The 26,893-nt window shown below is 36.6% G+C and overlaps 1 protein-coding gene across 5 annotated transcripts in view; it reads right to left on the bottom strand.

Annotated features, from left to right (window-relative positions):
• The window catches only part of Hmgs (hydroxymethylglutaryl-CoA synthase), a 285,981-nt gene that overhangs the window by 196,128 nt on the left and 62,960 nt on the right, over positions 1-26,893 (bottom strand). For all 5 annotated transcript variants that reach the window (XM_076210936.1, XM_076210939.1, XM_076210938.1 and 2 more), the window contains exon 2: positions 7,061-7,197. In XM_076210936.1, coding sequence (XP_076067051.1) covers positions 7,061-7,192 — 132 coding nt within the window. In that variant the 5' untranslated portion in view covers positions 7,193-7,197. The remainder of the gene's footprint in view (positions 1-7,060; positions 7,198-26,893) is intronic.

Raw genomic sequence — 26,893 nt, 5'->3', positions numbered from 1 at the left:
GGTAAACAGCAAACGAGCTAGGGAGGTTTTAGAGTCTTGTGGTCGCAGACTGCTCAAGTGTGCTTTGGACCATCATCACGGAACTTTACACCGGCTGGGTATGGAGATCGAAGAACATCGACGTCTACTCGGTCAGTCCTTGGATCAAGGTGTGTTAGTTGAGGTTATAGCTAAAATTACCAGCCTTAGCAGATCGAAGGCTGGAGCCAAGCGGATAGTCTTGGATCGCAAATTGGATAAATAATTAGACACTAGGCGGCAGGAACCGGAAAGGTGGGTTAGTAACCTCTCGAGTAGACCACTCAGTGAACCCGAGACCAAGGTCCTGTCTAAGGGTTTGAACTTCAACATGCAAGGAGGTGTGAGAGAAGAGGAATTCCTGGCTGCGGTGGAAACGGGAGTCAACTTGATGACGTGCAGTGAGGAAGGTAAACAGGACACAAGGATGCGCATAGTGGGAGCACTGGGTAGACCATAATCTCACTACGGAGGAGACCAAGGCTTTGACAGGCTTAAGACGAGACCGGTCCATAGTGATACTGTCGAGTGACAAAGGCAGATCGACGGTGGTTATGGACAAGAGCGACTATGAAGGTAAGGCCACGACACTACTTCAGGACATGAACACTTACGAAGTAGTACTAGCAGACCCCACTGCTAAGTTGCAGAGGAAGGTGGAGGGAGAATTGAAGAAATTAAAAGAGGCGAGGTTAATTACGGAACGGGAATGGACCAGGATGAGGCCGGGGGACTCCACGATCCCCAAGTTTTATGGACTTCCCAAGGTGCATAAAGAAGGGGTACCCCTAAGACCCATTATTGCTTTCAGGGGCTCGCCTACTTACAACTTGGCGAGGGATTTGGCCAAACGTCTGAGGCCTCTAGTGGAAAGCTCAGAGAGGATGCTTAGCAACTCGGCGGACTTCGTAGAGAGACTTAGAGGAGTCAGCTTGGGGGAGGAGGATTGCTTGGTGTCGTTTGATGTCAAAGCCATGTTCACGTCATTACCACAGGGTCTAATAAGGCAGGCTGCTAGGTCAACGATGGAGAGTAACCTCGAATTCCTAGATAAGTCAAAACTGACGGAAAAGGAATTGATGGGACTGGTCTATTTGTGTTTGGACTCAACCTTTTTCAAGTTCAGGGACAAAATATTTCATCAAAAGGTTGGGACGCCGATGGGCTCTCCAATTTCGGTGGTTTTGGCGGAAATGGCCATGCAGCGCTACGAGGAGGAGGTATTGGAGGATGCGCCACCTTCATTGAAATTATGGGTAAGGTACGTGGATGACGTTTTTGTCGTTATGAAGAAAGAAGACGTGGGACCTTTCTTCGAGCGACTGAATACAAAGAATGAAGCCATCCAGTTCGAGATGGAGAAAGAGGAGAACGGTCAATTGCCATTCCTGGATGTCATGGTGACGAGAAGCGGGTCCACACTGATGACGGGGGTTTATAGAAAGGACACCCATACAGACCGGCTTCTGGACTATGGCAGCTGTCATCCGGCCACCCACAAAAGAAGTGTGATTAAGACTCTTTGGTCTAGGGTGGAAAAGGTGTGTTCCACGGAAGATAGCAAGAGGAAGGAGAGGAGTCACCTGAAGAAGGTATTTAGGGACAACGGCTACCCGAATTCGGTGGTAAAAAGGTGGACGGCACGACAACAGAGGGGAAGGATGGACGACAGACGACCGGACGCGACGCGGGTCACGGTCCCTTACTTGAAAGGAGCTTCTGAGGTAGCGGCCAGACTGCTAAGGAAACACGGTGTTGAAATAGAACACAAACCGAGGAACACTCTACATAGGGCCCTGACCAAAATTAAGGACACTGTGAGCCAAGCGGACCGAATAGGGGTGGTTTATGACATTAGGTGCAAGGACTGCGAGACACATTATGTTGGGGAAACTAGCAAGAAATTGGCGACAAGACAACTAGAACACAAGAGGGCTGTCAGTAGAAAGGACACGAGTTCGGCCGTCTCAAGACACTGCGAGGAAACGGGACACGAAATGGACTGGCAAAACGCGGAAGTGAAATACGGAGGTAGTGGAAAAAGCACCAGGTTATTCTTGGAAGCTTGGTCAAGTGATGATAATAGTGTCAATAGATGCGTCACTCTTAACCCAATTTATAAGGGGGCGAAGGATAGGCTGGAGAGGAAGCTTACTTCTTAATATGTTTATGTTGTGTGTTTTATTTGTTTTTGTTTCGACATGACGGTAGTGTGTTTCTTGATGTGTTTTGTATCATTCCATTTTATTTTCATTTTTTATGTATGTAATTTTATTTATTAAATTTACTAACGGTGGTGGCATGCGTTATATGACTTTTGTTCCGCGTATCGTTGTGGCATGCCACGTCGTACAGCTTTTATACCCAATCTTGGGGGACATTTTTTCACACTGCATTTCTTATTTATTTCAATGTGTACTCTTCCTTTTTTGCATGTTTATGATATTGATGGATTTTGTGTTCTTGTTCCAATTTCTTTTATTCGTGATAATACATGCTACGCGGGACATTTGTTCCACGGGGGTGCACAGTGGTGCAACCCACCGGTAGCGGGTTGAATTCTTACAACTTTCACTGTATTTTCTTATATATATATATATTTTCTATGGTAAACTCGGTGAATGTTTTCAAGGAAGTATTGCACGGGTTATTTTACAGTTTTATTTATATTTGTTTCTCATTTGTGTTTTTGATTTGGTTTAACTGCGTTGGATTATAACGGTTACTGTGGAGACCTGTCCCAGTGTACCAAATTCCCCCTATTTATGTACATTTCTATTGCTACCACTGTATTACCCTGAAGACGAACCCCGGACAGGGTCAGAAACGTCGGAATAAATTGACGAACGTCGAGTCCAGCGTATACTTTCTCCCATAAAAAAAATATATATATATATATATATATATATTGCAGTAATTCACAAGGCACACGTGAAAATAATATGCAGAAAAAACCACTGGGAAATAAGAAGCTTAGTCCGAACGTTTTCGTCTATTTAAGACATTATCAAGGAATACACAGTTACAGAGACAAAGGTGGATATATATACATAAAGTAAAAGACAAGCTAGGAACATGGGAAGTACACACAAGATGCTTCACAATCAGGTAGAGCCGATGTTTACATATACGGACGTTTGGTCCATGACGTTATGTCACCTCCGCTTAGTAGCACTTGGAGAACTTCTCCAAGTGCTACTAAGCATTTTCCATCAACTGGCCACATGCGTGTCTCAGAGTCCAATGTTACCAGATGTTACCAGATTGTGGTGGTGGAGTCAAGGAAAAATTAATAATTTAGTATTTTGGAGGTATATAAATATATATATATACGTACTATAATATATATACAATAATATATAATTCAGTATATGTATAAAGTATAATTGTAGCAGAAATATATTCAAGTAGAAATAGATGGTATAATAGGAAAACAAAATAATGAAACAGTAAGTTGATGGGAAAATTCAAAATGAGTACGAGAGAGTAATCACCACGAAAAACACTTCTATACCAATGAACTACGTTTTCTGCAACAACACAACAATAATGCTCACTATCCAAAAACCAACTGCCCAGTCCTATTAATCGCTAGAATTATGTACATCGAACCAAACACAAAGCTATGACTAATATTCCCCAAAATTCACAGACAGCTCATATCATTGTTACACGACACACACACACACGTTGCAACAAATTACTGCACGTTGCTGTTCGTTTGCAATTCACGATTGTGCTGCCTATAATTCACTTACAATAATATATAAACTATGTGTGCGTGTACACTAGGGAATTACAGTACTTTACTATATATATTTTTTATTATTATCTTTTTCTTTATGCTATTATTAATACTGTATAGGGTAAACAAAACACATGCATTATTAATAGTACATAGTACTTTATTGTCTTCATTTGAATAAGCCATCCAGACTACTATAGTATATGAGAAAATGACCGAGAGGATTTAGCAAAAAAAGCTCAATATAGCAGAAAATTCCGCTACATAGGGAGTCAAATACCAAACCAGAGTTAGCAGAAATAAGCTCAAGCTAGCAGAAAATTCCACTAAATAGGGGGTCAAAAACAACCTCCAATTTAGCGGAAAATTCACTTTAGCGGACTGGACCTTGGTTGAATTAGTTCGTTAAATTGGGCTTCTACTGTATACTTTTTTTCATTGCTCATGAACAAAGTGACTCACACACTAAGAGAAGCAAAGGAAAAAACTCGAAGAGAACGGAGACAGAAAGCAAGGAATTCCATTGGAGAGTAATCAACATGAGACTGAGGAAATGGTACATCAAAACAAACAAACCAAAGACAAAAAAAAAAAAAAAAAAATGGAGAAAGAAGAAAAATTAAAGTGGCCTATACAAACATCAACGGATTAATTTCAGGACTGAACAAACTCAATGATTTCCTGCTAGAAGAAAAAACCAGACATAATGGGAATTGTAGAGTCTAAACTAAGAGGTGAAATACCATCCATTGATATTGGACGACTATATAATTACTGGATAAAAATCAGGGATAAGAAACGGAGGTGAAATCATGTTCTTGGCCAAGAAAGAATTGAACATGACAAAAATTGGGGAGGGCAAAGGTAATGTTGAACTGATCATGATAAAAGTCGAAGACAAGAATATGAAAAGTAGAAAGTTTGTGGTGACCTATGTGCCCCCAAAAATGAACACTTGGAAAGAGAATGAACATACAAAAATGCTAGAAGATACAAGGAAATCATTAAATGAGATACTAATGGGCAGGGGTAATCTGGTAATTATGGGAGACTTCAATTGCAAAGAAATTTGTTGGGAAAACATGACAGTGCCAGGAGGAGATGACTTGTGGGGTAATGTACTGCTGGACATGACCATGGAATGCATAATAACCCAATGGGTCAGTGAAAACACCAGATACAGAAGCAATGAAGAGCCATCGAAAAATATTTACAACAGAACCTGAAATTGTGGATAAAATCCATTACAAGACACCAATTGGAAAGAATGACTATATACTTATCAAGACTGAGCTTAAGGAAGAAATATACATGGATAGAAAAGAAAAGCATAGGAAAAGAAGATTGATGTACAACATAACGGACTTTGCAAAACTAAAGAAATTCTTCCTGAATGCAAACTGGGAAAAATTCTACATGGAAGAGACAAAAGTGGAAGAGAAATGGAATATCTTGATGGGAAATTACAATGAAGGGGTAAGTAGGCATGTACCAAGACAGAAGCGAGAGAGCGTGTACATTAAATGTTGGTTCAACAAAAGATGTAGTGAGGCAAAAGACAGAAGGGACAAAGCTTGGAAAAGGTGGAGAAAAGATAAAAAACCTAGAAAATGGCAAATTTATATAAACTATAGAAACGAGTATGTTAAAGTGAGAAGAGAGGAGAAAAGGAATCATGAAAAGGATATTATAGATAAATGCAAAGAGCAATCCAAACTATTCTATCGATATGTGAATGGTAAACTTAAAAACAAACAGGAAATAGTGAGACTACACCAAGGGAATATAGAATACACAGAAGAATTAGAAATGGTCGAGGTCATGAACAATCACTTTAAATCTGTCTTCACGAGAGAGAACATACAAAATTGGAACGAAGATAATAAAAAACAATCTCCCCCCATGAGTGAGTTTACAACACAAAAAGAAATATCAGAACACCTATCAAACCTTGATGTCAGAAAATCACATGGCATGAATGACATGGATGAGGATGTGAAATGTTACATGAGCTTCTTTGCAGACGACGCCAAACTGTTTAGGAAAGTAGAAACTGATAAGGACTGTGATGCACTGCAGGAAGACCTAAATAAGGTATGGAACTGGAGTTAGAAATGGGAAGTGGACTTTAATACTAAGAAGTGTAGCATAATGGAGTTTGGAAAAAGCAAAAACAGAATATCAGGAAAATATACAATTGGAACCAAGGAGGTAAAGAAGGAAGGATCCAAAAAAGATTTGGGGGTAATTATCACAAACGAATTGTACTATGACAAACAGATTAACAAAGTTGTCGGGGAGGCATACAACTTGCTAAGATCAATAAAAGTGGCATTTGCATACTTGGATGAAAACATGATAAAAAAAATATTGGTTACATTTATAAGGCCTAGACTATAGTATGCAGCAACATTGTGGTCACCCAGTACCAAAAAGAATATAAAGAAAATAGAGAGAATCCAGAGAGCAGCAACAAAAATGGCACCTGCACTTGCAAACTCATCATATGAGGAGAGATTGGCTAAACTGGAGTTACTGACGCTGGAGCAAAGAAGAGAGAGAGGTGACCTACTGACCATCTACAGAATCATGAAAGGCACAGAGATACTTGATAGAGAGGACTTACTAAACTGGGACAAGAGAAGCACAAGAGAGCATGGAAAGAAAAAACAAAAAAACATAGCTACAGAAGAGAACTGAAGAAAAACAGTTTTTCACATAGAGTAGTGGACACTTGGAACAAACTGGACAATGAAATAGTATGTGCAAAAACCATTCATGAGTTTAAAAGCAAACTAGACACTGCAAGATACAAAGGTGGGACACCACAAGCATAGCTCCCCTTCCCGCAAAATACAACCAGGTAAATAGATAAATACAAAATCACGCTCACTATTCATAAGGACTGTACTGTTATGCAAGGAAGGGAGGGGCAGGGGATGGGGGAGGGGTGCTTATGCATGAATGGTATTTGACACAGCCTGAAGGGATTCCTCCCCATCATCTCTTTTTCTGTATGAGGGGATGGATAGGGGGGGGTTGCAGAATAAGTAAAGCAGCCTTGCTGTCGATGTATTGTGTCTTCCTACATTGCTTCCGACCCAGGGCAGTGAGCCATACTGGGATGACCTGTCATCCATGAGGAGCTAAGACGAGAGGGAGGAAAGGGTGGTGGGAGTGGAATGGAAGGGAATAGGTACATGGCTTTGACTTGGCTACCTCTTTTATAAGGGGAAAAAACCTCTTAGCATATAGATAGATAGAATGTTATTAACTAAATGTTGTACTCTACAATACCTGAGAAACAGCGTCAAACTCCTCCAGTTCATGTTGCTCCACATATTGAGAAGGGAAATATATTTCTAAAGCTATTATTCCAACATCCTGGGGCCAACCCTGTGCTTGCATGCCACTCTTGAAGCTTGGCATTCTACCTGAGGATAAATGTTCAAAGCATAAATAAATGAAAGCAGACAATATGATTATACCAGCCCTCATCAAAACATACACAGAAAATCCTATATATGTAGAAAATACCACATATATAAATTTAAAAGTCAAATTTTAAGACAATTTTTAGATCAAATTCATGGGGTCCACTATAACTTTTCAGAGGCTGAAATTCAAGATAGAATACAGAGTGCTGTATCAATAGTAGAAGGTCTGCCGGTTTCCATCCCAATGAATTACAGTAATATTGTCAATTCTATGCATCAAAACTTGTGTCCAAAATTTAAATTACATCCAAAATCCATACACAAGGATGCATAGCTCTTATAACTATTTACACTTTCTCATTTACTCATGTTAGTGTAATTGGAAGTGTGCTGGTTTCACATTTGCTTTGCTGTGGGTTCAAATCCCATGCTACTCTCTGATTCCCAGAAATGTCTGTTACCTGCTCCAACAGACCATGCATATTGGGCAAAAGATACTGTTTCAAATTAGCTGCACATCTCCAGATGAAGACTCTTCACCATCTTTCACTTGTATACATCAGATTTATCAGAGTAGCTTTGTGAACTACATATTTCTATCTCGTAATTACAGCACATTACCACTAGTAATATATCTACCTGGTATTGGTGTCATTACCTACCAAAATAGTGTGCATGCTGTTTTTGAATCAACTCTAATAATACTATTTTCATAGTAATGTTTTTATTTCCTATTTTAGTATTTAAACTATAGTAACATTTTAATTTGTTTTAAAGATCAAAGTTATCAATTTAATTCAAGTTTCACCAATCATTGTATCTGGGAAGAACTGTCAATACACACATCAAATCAAATCCTGTACCTGTACAAATCTTGCTATGCTGTAAAACGAGAGCTAAGTAAAAAATATTTAAATATAAAACTTACAGTAACTATATGTAGCCTAGTTCTTACTGTATTCACAGTCAATAATCAGTTCACCACATTATTATGAAACATTTTTTTCTTGGTTTGTGGAGTTAATATCTGCTCAATCCCCAACCTTGCTGGTGGTCTGGAACAATTCATATACATGGTTTGTTATCCACCTAATACCACTGTTATTGGCGGTGGTGCTCTGATCTCAGGGAAAGGGGGGGTTGCCCCTCAACTGCAGAGAGTGCCAGGGGGAAGATGTGCCCTTTGTAGATTTGTTTGTAGTCTACATTGGGTTTGGAGGCATTGAGACAAATGAAGTTGTGGTTTGTTTTCTTTAATCTCTCTGCCTAGACTGAACAACATCTCAAATCATTTCACAAGGAAAACACTAGTGGTTGCCAATTGTGCTTTTTACATACAAATTGAAATGGTGGCGGCTGTTGCCAAATTAAAAAGTTATCAATTTATTCTGTACTATACACTCCTTACTCTACTTCTACAAAGTACAATAAATGAATTGAGTATGGACACTTGGTATTCATCCATAGGTTTTATATATATACACACACACACACAGCATTTACATACCTGGATGAAGAAATGGTGAACAAAATTCTAACCACTCTGATAAGACCAAGATTGGAATATGGAGCAACAATGTGGTCACCAAGTACAAAAAAATTTATAAAAAAAACTTGAAAGAATACAAAGAGCAATTACAAAATTGGCACCAACACTCTCAAAACTATCATATGAAGAGAGACTAGGAAAACTTGAGCTACAGACACTAGAGCAAAGAAGAGAGGAGATTTGATAGCTATTTACAGAATCATGAAAGGCATAGAAATTATTGATAGAATCTGATAAAATGGGATGATAGAAATACAAGAGGACATGGAAAGAAAATCAAGAAAGACAGTTATAGAAGAGATCTGAAAAAGAACAGCTTTCCTCACAGAGTAATAGACAGTTGGAACAAGTTAGATGAGAAAGTGGTGTGTGCAAAAACAATACATGAATTTAAAAATAGTTTAGATAAAATGAGATATGAAGACGGGACCCCACGAGCATAGCTCCCCTTCCCGTAAAATACAACTAGGTAAATACAACTAGGTAAATACACACACACACGGCATTTACATACCTGGATGAAAAAATGGTGAACAAAATTCTAACCACTCTGATAAGACCAAGATTGGAATATGCAGCAACAATGTGGTCAGCAGGTACAAAAAAATGTATAAAAAAAATTGAAAGAATACAAAGAGCAATTACAAAATTGGCACCAACACTCTCAAAACTATCATATGAAGAGAGACTAGGAAAACTTGAGCTACAGACACTAGAGCAATGAAGAGAGGAGATTTGATAGCTATTTACAGAATCATGAAAGGCATAGAAATTATTGATAGAATCTGATAAAATGGGATGATAGAAATACAAGAGGACATGGAAAGAAAATCAAGAAAGACAGTTATAGAAGAGATCTGAAAAAGAACAGCTTTCCTCACAGAGTAATAGACAGTTGGAACAAGTTAGATGAGAAAGTGGTGTGTGCAAAAACAATACATGAATTTAAAAATAGTTTAGATAAAATGAGATATGAAGATGGGACACCACGAGCATAGCTCCCCTTCCCGTAAAATACAACTAGGTAAATACACACTTTCGTCGCATGGACGGCGAAGATTGGAGTTCTGAAGAAAAAGTGAAATTTTCGTGGACCTCAACACAAAGGAAGTACCTTATTGTATTTACAGGAAAGGGGATAGCTCATGGTGTAGTGGGAAAGTGAGGAAAAAGGAGGGGAGGGATTACAGAGGGAAATGGAAGGAAGTGAGGAAAGGGAGGACTTGGTCCAGGAGGCCAGGCGTTTTGTAAACAAGAGAAGGACCGATGATTTTGGTGAGGGGATTAACAAAAATGTAAAGATTAGAAATATAGATAAGAGCAGCACAATGGAAGGTGAGGATAATAATTTCCAGGGATTTAATGAGGGGGGGGGCAGATACCAACCTCCCCCGATTAGCAAGACTAGAGGAAAAACTTGAACAAATGACCGAACATTGGGAGATTAGGTTCAGTAACATAGCAAAGATTGCGCAGAGAGTTGAAAAATTGGAAGAACTAGAGAAGGTGAACAAAAATTTAACTAATGAAATAGAAGAATTAAAAAGACAGTTAAAAGAAGTAAAAGAGGAGAATGAAGAATTAAAGAGGAATAATAAAGACAACAAAGAGGCCATAGCAAAAGAACCACAGGGTTGGAAAAAAGTCCAAGAAAACAGTTAAGTTGCATTTACTGACATAATTAAACAGCAAATGAAAGAAACTGAAGACTCAGTTATTAAAGTGATGAGACAGAAGGAGAATATAGTAAGAGACTTAGCAGATAAAAAGAAATGTATAATTATATTAGGAATGGAAGAGAAACATAACCTAGATAGAACCACAAGAATCAATGAGGAAAAAGAAAAAGTAAGCAGTTTACTAGAATTAGTTCAGGAAGATGAACCTGAAATCATGAAACAAATTGAAGAGATGTTTAGACTCGGAAAGTATAGTACAGATAAGACCAAACCAATTAAGATTAAATTCAGGTCACAAACGACGGCAGAGAATATCTTAGGAAAAACAGGGAAACTAGCAGCAAGTGAACAATATAAAAAGGTATGGATAAAAAGAGAAATGAATAAAGAGGAGAGGAAAAAATGAAAAGACATGAAGCTAAGGAAAAAAATGAGAACAGAACAGAGTCAGAAAAAGAGAAATTCTATTGGAGAGTAGTGAATATGAAAGTAAGGAAATATGACATACTAGAGAAAAACAAAAGGGAAACAGAATACAATGGAAGTGGCAGAAAACTAAAAGTGTCTTACACAAATATAGATGGATTAATAACAGGACTGAATGAGCTGAATGATTATCTGAAGGAAAAAGAACCGGACATAATGGGAATTGTAGAAACTAAATTAAAAGGTCCACTACCACCCAACAGTGTAGGACATGATGCATATAATTATTGGATTAGAAACAGAGAGACAAAACAAGAGGGTGGAGTTATGTTCCTGACTAAGAAGGATATAAATGTGAGGTGTGTCACATATGGAAAGAATACAGTAGAGATGATTATGATCAAAGTGGAAGACAGATGAGAAGAGTTTGTGATAACTTATGTGACTCCAAAAACAGCCTCGTGGGAAGAGAGTGAACATAAAAGTATGTTAGAGGACACAAGGATAACATTAAATAAGATAATGGAAGATGGAGGAAGAATAGTTATGATGGGCTACTTTAATTACAAAGAAGTCTGCTGGGAAGAGATGACAGTAAAGGGTGGAGACAGCTCATAGGGAAATGTTCTACTCGCGATGATTATTAACCATACAATGACACAGTGGATACAGGAGAACACCAGGTATAGAAATGAAGAAGAACCATCGAGACTAGACTTAATAATCACATCTGAACCTACAATAGTGGACAAGATTGAATATAAAACACCAATAAGTAAGTGACCACATAGTGATTGAACTGGAACTAAATGAGGAAAAATACATGAAAAGAAATTAACAATATAGAAAAGGAGGAATGATTTTGAAAAAACAAATTTTGATAAAATTAGAGAATTCTTTCAACAAGAAAACTGGGAAGGAATATACAAAGAAGAAACAACAGTGGAAGAGAAATGGAATATTTTTACAAAAATTTATAAAAAAGGAGTGGAAAAGTATGTCCCAAGACAAAAACAAGAAAAATATGTAAAGTGCTGGTACAACAAAAGTTGTAGGGAGTTAAATGACAAAAGACAAAGCTTGGACCAAATGGAAGACAAAAGACCTGAAAAATGGAAAATATATACTTGTTATAGAAATGAATACAGGAATCCCTCAAATAACACAGGGGTTAGGTTCCTGAAATTACTGTGTATGACTAAATCCGCGTATGCTGACATTCCATATTAAATACCAAGAACCATATGTATATGTGTACGCGTGTGTATTTACCTAGTTGTATTTTACGGGAAGGGGAGCTACGCTCGTGGTGTCCCGTCTTCATATCTCATTTTATCTAAACTATTTTTAAATTCATGTATTGTTTTTGCACACACCATTTTCTCATCTAACTTGTTCCAAATGTTATCACTCTGTGAGGGAAGCTGTTCTTTTTCACATCTCTTCTATTGCTATCTTTCTTGATTTTCTTCCCGTGCCCTCTTGTATTTCTATCATCCCATTTTATCAGATTCTCTCCATCAATAATTTCTATGCCTTTCATGATTCTGTAAATAGTTATCAAATCTCCTCTCTTCTTTGCTCTAGTGTTTGTAGTTCAAGTTTTCCTAGTCTCTCTTCATATGATAGTTTTGAGAGTGTTGGTGTCAATTTTGTAATTGCTTTGTATTCTTTTAATTTTTTTTATACATTTTTTTGTACTTGGTGACCACATCGTTGCAGCATATTCCAATCTTGGTCTTATCAGAGTGATTAGAATTTTGTTCACCATTTCTTCATCCAGGTATGTAAATGCCACTTTAATTGTTCTTATTAAATTATAAGTTTCTCCAAAAATCTTATTTATATGTTTCTCAGGTGACATATTATTCATAACAATGACTCCCAGGTCCTTCTCATTTTCTACTTTTTTTATTCCTTCTCCCAATTTATATACTGTTATTCTTTTTTTGCTTTTTCCAAATTCCATTATACTACACTTTTTAGTGTTGAACTCCATCTCCCACTTCCTACTCCATTCCCTACTCCATTCTAGATCACTCTGTAGTGACTCACATTCTTCTTCCGTTTTCACTTTTTTTAATAGTTTTGCATCATCTGCAAAGAAGCTCATATAACTTTCAATTTCTTCATCCATATCATTAATATATATAGCAAACATTATTGGGGCCAGAACTGTTCCTTGTGGAACACCGCTTATTACTTCATCCCATTTTGAGTGTTTGCCTCGTATCACTACTCTCATTTTTCTTTCTTGCAAAAAGTCTTCCATCCATTTAAGCAGTTTGCCCTGTATTCCTCCTTCAGTTTCTAATTTCTTAAGCAACTTATGTGGTACTTTGTCAAAAGCTTTTTTTAGGTCTAGAAATGCACAATCAGCCCATCCATCTCTTTCTTGTATAGAAACATATTAAATTAGTGACGCATGATCGTCCTTGTCTGAATCCAAATTGCCTTGGATTTAGCACGCTGTTTTTTTCTAAATATTGTACCCATTTACTTTTGATAATTCTCACAAATTTTTGCTATTGTACTTGTTAGAGAGACTGGTCTATAGTTGGTAGGGTCTTCTTTATTACCTCCTTTATATATAGGTACTATATTTGCTTTTTTCCAATCTTCTGGAATTTTTCCTTCTTTCAAGGAACTATATATTATGCTATGTATTTTGTCTGCCAGTTCATTTCTGCATTCTTTCAAAATCCAATTTCCTATTTCATCTGGTCCATGCGATTTTCTGACACTAAGATTACTCAAGTGTTTCATTATTTCATTCTTTGTTACTTCTATTTCTTTCATTGGGGGGGACTTTCTCTTTCCATTCGATCTCTTCTGGTTGTATATTCTCCCTTGTAAACACCAATTTAAAATGCTTGTTCATAATTTCCGCCATTTCTATTTCCTCTGTGTATTCAACTCCTCCTTGTCTTAATTGTTTTTCAGTTTGTTAACAAATCTGTAGAATAGTTTTGGTTGATCTTTACATTTTTCTATGACATCTTTTTCATATTTTCTCTTTTCCTCTCTGCATGCTTGTACATATTCATTTCTATAACAAGTATATATTTTCCATTTTCAGGTCTTTTGTCTTTCTTCAATTTGGTCCAAGCTTTGTCTCTTTTGTCTTTTAACACTACAACTTTTGTTGTACCAGCACTTTACATATTCTTTTTCTTGTTTTTGTCTTGGGACATACTTTTCCACTCTTTTTTTTTTATAAATTTTTGTCAAAATATTCCATTTCTCTTCTACTGTTGTATCTTCTTTGTGTATTCTTTCCCAGTTTTCATTTTGAAAGAATTCTCTTATTTTATCAAAATTTGTTTTTTCATACATCAATCTTTCTTTTCTATATTGTTCATTTCTTTTCATGTATTTTTTTTCTCATTTAGTTCTAGTTCTATCAATATGTGGTCACTTTTACTTATTAGTGCCTGGTATTCTATCTTTTCCACTATTTCAGGTTCTGATGTGATTATTAGGTCTAGTCTCGATGGTTCTTCATTTCTATACCTTGTGTTCTCTTGAATCCATTGTGTCATTGTGTGGTCAGTAATCATCAAGTGGAACATTTCCCCATGAGTCTTCTCCACCCTTTACGGTCATCTCTTCCCAGCAGATTTCTTTGCAATTATAGTCGCCCATCATAACTATTCTTCCTCCATCTTCCATTATCTTGTTTAATGTTATTCTTGTGTCTTCTAACATACTTTTATGTTCACTCTCTTCCCACGAGGCTGTTTTTGGGGGCACGTAGTTTATTACAAACTTTCTGCTCTTCTTATCTCTGTCTTCTACTTCTATCATAATCATCTCTACTCTATTCTTTCCATATGTGACACTCTTCACATTTATATCCTTCTTAGTCAGGAACATAACTCTACCCCCTTGTTTTTTCTTTCTGTTTCTAATCCAATAATTATATGCATTGTGTCCTATGCTGTTGGGTGGTAGTGGGCCTTTTAATTTTGTCTCTACAATTCCCATTATGTCCGGTTCTTTTTCCTTCAGATACTCGTTCAGTTCATTCAGTCCTGTTATTAATCCATCTATATTTGTGTAGGACACTCTTAACTTTGTTATTTCCATTGTATTCTCTGTTTCTTTTTTGTTTCTCTCTGTTATGGTCCATTTCCTCAATTTCATATTCACTACTCTCCAGTAGAATTCTTCTTTTTCCGACTCCAATCTGGTCTTTTTTTTTTTTTTTTTTTTAGCTTCTTTCCTTTTCAATTTTTCTTCCTCTCTTTCCTCTTTATTCATTTCTCTTTTTATCCATACCTTTTTATATTGTTCACTTGCTGCTAGCTTTCCTGTTTTTGCTAAGATATTCTCTGCTGTTGTTTGTGACCTGAATTTAATCTTAATTGGTCTGGTCTTGTCTGTATTATATTTTCCGAACCTAAACATCTCTTCGATTTGTTTAATTATTTCAGGTTCATCTTCTTGAACTAATTCTAGTAAACTGCTTACTTTTTCTTTTTCCTCACTGATTCCTGAAGTTCTATCTAGGTTATGTTTCTCTTCCATTCCTAATATAATTATACATTTCTTTCTATCTGCTAAGTCTCTTACTATATTCTCCTTCTGTCTCATCACTTTGATAACTGAGTCTTCAGTTTCTTTCATTTGCTGTTTAATTATGTCAGTAAATGCAACTTTACTGTTTTCCTGGGTTTTTTTCCAACCCTGTGGTTCTTTTGCTATGGCCTCTTTATTGTCTTTATTCCTCTTAAATTCTTCATTCTCCTCTTTTACTTCTTTTAACTGTCTTTTTAATTCTTCTATTTCATTAGTTAAATTTTTGTTCACCTTCTCTAGTTCTTCCAATCTTTCAACTCTCTGCGCAATGTTGGTTTCGTTACCGAACCTGTCTTCCCAATGTTCGATCATCTTATCAAGTTTCTCCTCTAGTCTTGTCAATCGGGGGAGGTTGGTATCCCCCCACCCTCATTAAATCCCTGGAAATTATTATCTTCACCTTCCATTGTGCTGCTCTTATCTATATTTCTAATCTTTACATTTTTGTTAATCCCTTCACCAAAATCATCGGTCCTCCGTTTGTTTACAAGACGTCTGGCCTCTTGGACCAAGTCTTCCCCTTCCTCATTTCCTTCCATTTCCCTCAGTAATCCCTCCCCTTCTCCTTTTTCCTCACTTTCCCACACCACGAGTTATCCCCTTCCTGTAAATACAATAGGTACTTCTTTTGCGTTGAGGTCCACGAAAATTTCACTTTTTCTTCAGAACTCTAATCCTCGCCGTCCATCCGACAAAAGTGTATTTACCTAGTTGTATTTACCTAGTTGTATTCTACGTGTATGCTCGTGGTGTCCCGTTTTCATATCTCATTTTATCTAAACTATTTTTAAATTCATGTTTTTTTTTTGCACACACCACTTTCTCATCTAACTTGTTCCAACTGTCTATTACTCTGTGAGGAAAGCTGTTCTTTTTCAGGTCTCTTCTATAGCTGTCTTTTTTTATTTTCTTTCCATGTCCTCTTGTATTTCTTTCATCCCATTTTATCAGATTCTCTCTATCAGTAATTTCTAAGCCTTTCATGATTCTGTAAATAGCTATCAAATCTCCTCTCTCTCTTCTTTGCTCTAATGTCTGTAGTTCAAGTTTTGCTAGTCTCTCTTCATATGATAGTTTTGAGAGTGTAGGTGCCAATTTTGTTATTGGTCTTTGTATTCTTTCAAGTTTTTTTATACATTTTTTTGTACTTGGTGACCATATCGTTGGTGCATATTCCAATCTTGGTCTTATCAGGGTGATTAGAATTTTGTTCACCATTTCTTCATCCAGGTATGTAAATGCAACTTTGATTGTTCTTATTAAATTATAGGTTTCTCCAAAAATCTTATCTATATGTTTCTCAGGTGACATATTATTCATAACAATGACTCCCAGGTCTTTTTCATTTTCTACTATTTTTATTCCTTCTCCCAATTTATATGATCCTGTTGTTCTGTTTTTACTTTTTCCAAATTCCATTATACTACACTTCTTTGTATTGAACTCCATCTCCCACTTCCTACTCCATTCCTGTACTTTATTTAGATCTCTCTGTAGTGATTCACAATCTTCTTCTGTGTTCACTTTTTTTAATAGTTTTGCATCATCTGCAAAGAAGCTCATATAGCTTTCAATTCCTTCATCCATATCATTAATATATAAAGCAAACATTATTGGGGCCAGAACTGTTCCTTGTGGAACACCGCTTATTACGTCATCCCATTTTGAGTGTTGGTCTCTTATCACTACTCTCATTTTTCTTTCTTGCAAAAAGTCTTCCATCCATTTAAGCAGTTTGCCCTGTATTCCTCCTTCAGTTTCTAATTTCTTAAGCAACTTCTTATGTGGTACTTTGTCAAAAGCTTTTTTTAGGTCTAGAAATGCACAATCAGCCCATCCATCTCTTTCTTGTATTATATCTATTAGCCTTGAATAGAAACATATTAAATTGGTGACGCATGATCGTCCTTGTCTGAATCCAAATTGTCTTGGATTTAGCACGTTTTTTTTCTAAATATTTTACCCATCTATTTTTGACAATTCTTTCACAAATTTTTTCTATTGTACTTGTTAGAGAGACTGGCCTATAGTTGTTAGAGTCTTCTTTATTTCCCCCTTTATATATAGGTACTATATTTGCTTTTTTCCAATCCTCTGGAACTTTACCTTCTTTCAAGGAACTGTTTATTATGCTATGTATTATGTCTGCCAGTTCATTCCTGCATTCTTTCAGAATCCAGTTTGCTATTTCATCTGGTCCATGCGATTTTCTGACATCAAGATTACTCAAGTGGTTCAATATTTCATTCTTTGTTACTTCTATTTCTTTCATAGGGGGGACTTTCTCTTTCCATTCAATCTCTTCAGGTTGTATGTTCTCCCTTGTAAACACTGATTTAAAATGTTTGTTCATAATTTCCGCCATTTAAATTTCCTCTGTGTAATCAACTCCTTGTCTTAATTTCTCCAAATCTTGTTTGTTTTTAAGTTTGTTGTTTACAAATCTGTAGAATAGTTTTGGTTGATCTTTACATTTTACTATGACATCTTTTTCATATTTTCTCTTTTCCTCTCTGCACGCTTGTACATATTCATTTCTATAACAAGTATATATTTTCCATTTTTCTGGTCTTCTGATTTTCTTCCATTTGGCCCAGGCTTTGTCTCTTTTGTCTTTTATCTCCCTACAACTTTTATTGTACCAGCACTTTACATATTCTTTTTCTTGTTTTTGTCTTGGGACATACTTTTCTACTTTTTTTATAGATTTTTGTCAAAATATTCCTTTTCTCTTCTACTGTTATATCTTCTTTGTGTATTCTTTCCCAGTTTTCATTTTGGAAGAATTCTCTTATTTTATCAAAATTTGCTTTTTCATACATCAATCTTCCTTTTCTATATTGTTCATTTCTTTTCATGTATTTTTTCTCATTTAGTTCTAGTTCTATCAGTATGTGGTCACTTTTGCTTATTGGTGCCTGGTATTCTATCTTTTCCACTATTTCAGGTTCTGATGTGATTATTAGGTCTAGTCTCGATGGTTCTTCATTTCTATACCTAGTGTTCTCTTGGATCCATTGTGTCATTGTGTGGTCAGTAATCATCTCAAGTAGAACACTTCCCCATGAGTCTTCTCCACCCTTTATGGTCATCTCTTCCCAGCAGATTTCTTTGCAATTATAGTCGCCCATCATAACTATTCTTCCTCCATCTTCCATTATCTTGTTTAATGTTATTCTTGTGTCTTCTAACATGCTTTTATGTTCATTCTCTTCCCACGAGGCTGTTTTTGGGGGCACGTAGTTTATTACAAACTTTCTGCTCTTCTTATCTCTATCTTCTACTTCTATCATGATCATCTCTACTCTATTGTTCCCATATGTGACATTCTTCACGCTTATATCCTTCTTAGTCAGGAACATAACTCCACCCCCTTGTTTTTTCTTTCTGTTTCTAATCCAATAATTATATGCATTGTGTCCTATGCTGTTGGGTGGTAGTGGACCTTTTAATTTTGTCTCAACAATTCCCATTATGTCTGGATCTTTTTCTTTCAGATATTTGTTCAGTTCATTCAGTCCTGTTATTAATCCATCTATATTTGTGTAGGATACTTTTAATTTTTTGTTATTTCCATTGTATTCTCTGTTTCTTTTGTGTTTCTCTGTTATTTTCCATTGCTTCAATTTCATATTCACTACTCTCCAGTAGAATTCTTGTTTTTCTGTCTTCGTTCTGGTCTCGTTTTTTTTTTCTTAGCTTCATGTCTTTTCTTTATTTCCTCCTCTCTTTCCTCTTTATTCATTTCTCTTTTTATCCATACCTTTTTATATTGTTCACTTGTTGCTAGTTTCCCTGTTTTGGATAAGATATTCTCTGCCGTCGTTTGTGACCAGAATTTAATCTTAATTGGTCTGGTCTTGTCTGTACTATATTTCCCAAGCCTGAATTTCTGTTCGATTTGTTTCATTATTTCTGGCTCATCTTCCTGAACTAATTCTAGTAAATTTCTTACTTTTTCATTTTCCTCTTTGGTTCTTGTGGGTTATGTTTCTCTTCCATTCCTAATATAATTATACATCTTACAATATTCTCCTTCTGTCTCATCACTTTAATAACTGAGTCTTCAGTTTGTTCTTTCATTTGCTGTTTGATTATGTCAGTAAATGCAACTTTACAGTTTTCTTGATTTTTTCCAACCCTCCTTGTTGTCATTATTCTCCTTGAAGACTTTATTCTCCTCTTTTACTTCTTTTAACTGTTTTTTTAATTCTTCAATTTCCTTAGTTAAGTTTTTGTTCGCCTTTTCTAGTTCTTCCAATTTTTCAACCCTCTGCACAATGTTGTTAACGTGACCGAACCTAAGTTCCCAGTGCTCGATCATCTTATCGAGCTTCTCTTCTAGTCTTGTTAATCGGGGGGGGGGGGTTGTGTCCCCCCCACCCTCTTTAAATCCCTGGAAAATATTCTCATCACCTTCTACTGTATTGCTCTTATCTCTACTTCTGATCTTTACATTTTTGTTAGACATTTCGTCGTCGCTAAATTGGTCCGGACCTCTTGTTTAGATGGCGTCTACCTGCCTGGGCCAAGTCCTCACCTTCCTCATTTCCTTCAATTTCCCTCGGTAATCCCTCCCCTTCTCCTTTTTCCTCACTTTCCCCTACACCACGAGCAATTTCCACCCCCTCCACCCTGTAAATACAATAGGTACTTCCTTTGCTTCGGGATCCACGAAATTTCACTTTTTCTTCAGAACGTCCTCTAGGCCGTCCGTTCGTTGAAGTGTGTGTGTGTGTGTGTGTGTGTGCGTGCGTGTGTCTGTGTTCACAAATGCAAGTAAGCATGTACAGGTACTCCTCGTTTAACGACCTACTCGGTTAACGACGACGCGGAGTTACAACGGGCTTTATGACAGACCAATATTCGTTTAACGTAAATCTCCCCAAGTTACGACGTCGTGTACGATAATCAAGTTGGCTGAGGCAAATTTGTATGTTATAATTGAACTTGTACGGTGGATATTAGCTGTGAGGTAAAGTGTTCTGAAGCTTAGGTCTACATTACCATCCTGCAAGCTGCAAAAACTACCTGGGGTACAGATATACCGGTAGTGGTAATTTTTTAGTTTCGACCATGGGCGCAATACAGCAATAGAAAATTAATTATTAATTTTGTAAATTATAATGTATCAAAGTAATATGCAATTTTGTGAGCGGAAAAAAAGGTGCTAAAACAAATTTCGTAAGTAACGAAGTCATGTCGGACGAATGGTACACCATGTTTGTTATGATAGATGCCGACGTCGAAGAAATAAAAGGATGATGAATTCGTCTAACCTAAACTAAACTAACCTGACCTGTGTTTGATAAATCATTACCTGCAAATTAAGTGTCATCCGGCTCGTCCTCGTTGTCGTCGTCGTGAGAGACGTTGGCAGACGACAAGATGGCGTCCCAATCCTATGCTACAGACTTCGTTCATTAGCATATTTTCTTGTAGCATGGTATTTTTTACTTTCATTTCCGCCCACAAAATTGCATATTACGTTGATACATTTTAATTTTCAAAATTAATAATTAATTTTCTATTGCTATATTGCGCCCATGGTCGAAACTAGAAAAATACCCCGGTATTCAATATGGAATGTCAGCATACGCGGATTTGGTCATATACGGTAATTTCAGGAACCTAACCACCGTAAATAAACAGTAAAGCTTTAATGTACTGTATAAAAGAGGGAAAATACACGAAAATAAAGATACATGTATTGCTGGACATTGTACATACAGTGCATGTACGTATATGTATACACTTTCGCTTAACGACCAATTCGGTTAACGACGGCGCGCTGGTCCCAATTGTCGTCGTTAAACGAGGAGTGGTTGTACGTGCTTGTGTCTGTTCGTATTTGTGTGTACACGCACGCGCATTCACAACATACACTGGTTGTCTAACACTTGTCTACGTGTATTTTACCTAGTTGTATTTTACGGGAAGGGGAGCTATGCTCGTGGTGTCCCGTCTTCATATCTCATTTTATCTTGCGTGTCTACACGTGTGTAAGCATGTATATGTCTGTTTTTGATCTCCCAAACCACAACCGCCAGTAACAAGAACCTCATAAGAGAAATTAAGACACGACAAGCGCAGTCATTATCAGACTTATTAGTTGTGTTCCAAACGAAAGAAACATTACACTTCAACAGGTTAGGGCGGTAAAATTTCACAATAGCACGGCGCAGGTGGTGGAAGCGACAAGCTAAAGCTTGTTGGCTACCCCTGCATCAGTACCCGGAGGTTGACACGTGACCGTAGGCAGCCACCCACGGCTATCCCCTCGCCCCACACCCTTGTTTGAGCAGTTCCCAGTGTATATAATGACCGCGTTATATGAGGATCGACTGTATATGGTAAAATAGAAAGCAGTCACCACAAATGTTTACGATGTTACCGCGTGTGTGCATATGCGTACCCGACTTGGCGCGAATTTTAAAACGTTCTCCACATTTGAGATGGTTTTGAAATAAAATCCGTGTATGATTGAATCCGCGTTATTCGAATCCGCGTTATTTGAGGGGCTCCTGTATGTACAAGCGTGCAGAGAGGAAAAGAGAAAATATGAAAAAGATGTCATAGAAAAATGTAAAGATCAACCAAAATTATTTTACAGATTTGTAAACAACAAACTGAAAAACAAACAAGATTTGGAGAAATTAAGACAAGGAGTTGAATACACAGAGGAAATAGAAATGGCGGAAATTATGAAAAGCATTTTAAATCAGTGTTTACAAGGGAGAACATACAACCTGGAGAGATTGAATGGGAAGAGAAAGTCCCCCCCTATGAAAGAAATAGAAGTAACAAAGAATGAAATAATGAAACACTTTAATCTTGATGTCAGAAAATCGCATGGACCAGATGAAATAGCAAACTGGATTCTGAAAGAATTCAGGAATGAACTGGCAAACAAAATACATAGCATAATAATTAGGTCCTTGAAAGAAGGAAAAGTTCCAGAAGATTGGAAAAAAGCAAATATAGTACCTATATATAAAGGGGGAAATAAAGAAGACCCTACTATCTATAGACCAGTCTCTCTAACAAGTACAATAGCAAAAATTTGTGAAAGAATTGTCAAAAGTAGATGGGTAAAATATTTAGAAAAAAAAAACAATGTGCTAAATCCAAGGCAATTTGGATTCAGACAAGGACAATCATGCATCACCAATTTAATATGTTTCTATTCGAGGCTAATAGATATAATACAAGAAAGAGATGGATGGGCTGATTGTGCATTTCTAGACCTAAAAAAAAGCTTTTGACAAAGTACCACATAAGAAGTTGCTTAAAGGTCAGATATCAACAGATATATCATTCGCTAAAAATCATCGTATTGCTCGAAAAAGTACTTTTTAAAAGCATACAAATAAAGTTTTTACCTATTACAGAAGAATTTATTCAGAAAATTCACTTTTAATTGCGCCTCGCATACCACTTTTCCGAAGTCTAGATACTCAGAATAAAAATATTGTTTGTTTGGCAACTGTGACGTCACGAACGCGGAATTCCCCGAACCTTTCCCGAAGCGCACGGGCGGAATGTTTCGAATAGCAGACGACGCAATGAAATGAAGACAAAACTGTTTTTTGCCAAATTTGATAAGATGTAGATGGTGGAATTATATAGAATACTGTCAGTATGTTTTTTTATGTACATTAAACTGTAAATACAAAAAGTTATGGAAGTCTTGATATCTGACTTTTATTTAAAGGTCAGATATCAAGACTTCCATAACTTTTTGTATTTACAGTTTAATGTACATAAAAAAACATAGACAGTATTCTACATAATTCGACCATCTACATCTCATTAAATTTGGCAAAAAACAGTTTTGTCTTCATTTCATTGCGTCGTCTGCTATTCGAAACATTCCGCCCGTGCGCTTCGGGAAAGGTTCGGGGAATTCCGCGTTCGTGACGTCACAGTTGCCAAACAAACAATATCGTTATTCTGAATATCTAGACTTCGGAAAAGTGGTATGCGAGGCGCAATTAAAGTGAATTTTCTGAATAAATTCTTCTGTAATGGGTAAAAACTTTATTTGTATGCTTTTAAAAAGTACTTTTTCGATGATTTTTAGTGAATGGTATATCTGTTGATATCTGACCTTTAAGAAATTAGAAACTGAAGGAGGAATACAGGGCAAACTGCTTAAATGGATGTAAGACTTTTTGCAAGAAAGAAAAATGAGAGTAGTGATAAGAGACAAACATTCAAAATGGGATGAAGTAATAAGTGGTGTTCCACAAGGAACAGTTCTGGCCCCAATAATGTTTGCTATATATATTAATGATATGGATGAAGAAATTGAAAGTTATATGAGCTTCTTTGCAGATGATGCAAAACTATTAAAAAAAGTGAACACGGAAGAAGATTGTGAGTCACTACAGAGTGATCTAAATAAAGTATGGGAATGGAGTAGGAAGTGGAAGATGGAGTTCAACACTAAAAAGTGTAGTATAATGGAATTTGGAAAAAGCAAAAAAAGAATAACAGTATATAAATTGGGAGAAGGAATAAAAAAAGTAGAAAATGAGAAGGACCTGGGAGTCATTGTTATGAATAATATGTCACCTGAGAAACATATAAATAAGATTTTTGGAGAAACTTATAATTTATTTAGAACAATCAAAGTGGCATTTACATACCTGGATGAAGAAATGGTGAAGAAAATACTAATCACTCTGATAAGACCAAGATTGAAATATGCAGCAACGATGTGGTCACCAAGTACAAAAAAAATGTATAAAAAAACTTGAAAGAATACAAAGAGCAATTACAAAATTGACACCAACACTCTCAAAACTATCATATGAAGAGACTAGCAAAACTTGAGCTACAGACACTAGAGCAAAGAAGAGAGGAGATTTGATAACTATTTACAGAATCATGAAAGGCATAGAAATTATTGATAGAATCTAATAAAATGGGATGATAGAAATACAAGAGGACATGGAAAGAAACTCAAGAAAGACAGCTATAGAAGAGATCTGAAAAAGAACAGCTTTCCTCACAGAGTAATAGACAGTTGGAACAAGTTAGATGAGAAAGTGGTGTGTGCAAAAACAATACATGAATTTAAAAATAGTTTAGATAAAATGAGATATAAAGATGGGACACCACGAGCATAGCTCCCCTTCCCATAAAATACAACTAGGTAATATACACAGAGCCCATCCAAGTTTGTATGTGTGAAGAACAACCCTATAGAAGAAATCTGGAAGTTACTAAATTAATCGACAATGCAAATGCTTCTAGGGATGGTGTTAAATTTTCTCCTCTGCAAGGTCATTATGAACCTGGGTATTTCTATGGTAATGTGAAAACCCATAAACCTGGACATAAATTGAGACCCATTATTTCTCAAATTCCCACACCCACATACCAAATAGATAAACAACTAAATGACCTAATCACTCCATATATTCCCACTTTCCATGCTCTCTGCTCCACAGATGAATTTGTAGACCTCCTTTGAAACACTAATCTTCTAGGAATCCTAGCCTCCCTTGATGTAGAAAGTCTTTTTGCGAATGTTCCTGTAGAAGACACCATTAAGATCATTTTACAGAATGTCTTCAATCATGATAGTTTACCTCCTCCAAAGATACCATGCCTCACCCTAGCAAATATGCTACGGACTTGTACCAAAGAAGTTCCCTTTAGATGCCTTTCATGCCAAATTTATTTCCAAACAGATGGTGTTGCTATGGGTAGTCCCTTAGACATATTATTTGCTCAGGCCTACATGTGCCATATTGAGAACCATGTCCTTGATACATTAAGCCAGAAGCCCAATATCCGGTATGTGCCGTACCTTAGATATATTGATGACATTTTTGTAGATATTGAAGGAGAGGAACAACTAGAATGCTTTAAGAACAAGATGGAAGAAAACTCATGCCTTAATTTCACTGCAGAAAGGAGTGTTGATAACAAATTCCTTTTTTAGATGTGTGGGTAGATGGCTCAGAAGGCGCATTTATCACTTGTGTCTATAGAAAACCGAGCAACTCAGGAAGATGTCTGAATGGCTCGAGTGAATGCCCTTCCAAATATAAAATTAGCGTGATACGTGCTTATGTCAAAAGAGCCTTTAAAATTTCTTCTAATTGGCTCCTTCTCCACCAAGAACTAAATAGAGTAAAACAAATATTAACTAATAATGGATTCACAATGACAGACATTGACAAAGAAATTAAAATTAATATGGAACAAGCCAGTGGTAACACTATTAAGGTAGATAATAAGGTGAATAAATTAAACATTTATTACCAAAATATAATGTCCCCTGCTTATAAAACAGATGGAAAAGTACTGAAAGACATAATATACAAGACCTGTAAGCCCAAAATACAAGAGGATAAAATGAATCTAATTATTTATTACCGCATTTCTAGAACTTCGTCTCGTTATGAAAAATAATATGACTGCCTCTAGACAAATTAAAACAAAACCACGTTGTGTACAAGTACTCATGTAATCTTAGCAAAGACGGTGTGCTTTGCAACGAAGAGTACATAGGCCGCACAACGCAAACATTATCCCAAAGACTGATATTTCACATGCAAAACGGTGCTATCAAATCTCACATTATAAAAATACACAACACTACCATATCGCGAGACTAACTAAATGAAAATAGTCATAATTTCGAAGACTAATGATAAAAGAAAATTTAAATGCCTGGAGGCAGTTTTGATAAGAAACCATATACATACATACATATACCAAGGCTTTTTCCCCCTTCCAAGGGAGGTAGCCAAAAAGGTAAAGGCATAAAAACACTCCCACCCATTTCATCCCTAAATACACTCCACACCCCTCCCACCCTTCCTCTTATCTGAGCACCTCCTGGATGACGGGTCATCCCTGCACCCCGCCCACCGCCCTGGGTCAGAAGCAGTGTCGCAAGACACAGTACATCCACAGCAAGGCCGCTTCATTTAATCGGCGACCCCCCCTCTCCGTCCCCCTTTGCATATAAGGCGAGGACGGGGAGAAAAAACATGTGCGGACATTTGGAACTTTTTGGGGCATCCCGCATGGCGCCATGATGACAAGCCCTGAACATTCTTGAACCACCATCTCTCCCAATATTCCATTTATTGTATTAATAAGCATGTATGTTGCTTTAAAAATAAAAATACCAGAAGATGCCTAAGGTATAGGCAAAATTTCGTAATGTTCTAGTTTTCATATCCAACCAAAGTGGACTCTATCGGAAATATTATTTATCATTTACCTAGTTCAAAGAAAAGAATAATAAGAAGAATCGAAAGTGTTAAGAAAAAGATCACGAACACGGAGTATGCTGTGATATCTAATATTATATATATATATATATATATGCACACAAGCAATGGAAATATAGAAAATTATCAGTCATATGACAACTCGCAGTTGGCAGTGGCCAATACAGGTGTCTTTTTGCACTTAGCCAAATGATCATGAG

Source organism: Oratosquilla oratoria, chromosome 28 (genome assembly GCF_046742065.1).
Source record: "Oratosquilla oratoria isolate Oo_2021 chromosome 28, ASM4674206v1, whole genome shotgun sequence".
In the NCBI taxonomy this organism is placed as follows: domain Eukaryota; kingdom Metazoa; phylum Arthropoda; class Malacostraca; order Stomatopoda; family Squillidae; genus Oratosquilla; species Oratosquilla oratoria.
This window is presented reverse-complemented; position numbering and strand designations above follow the sequence as displayed.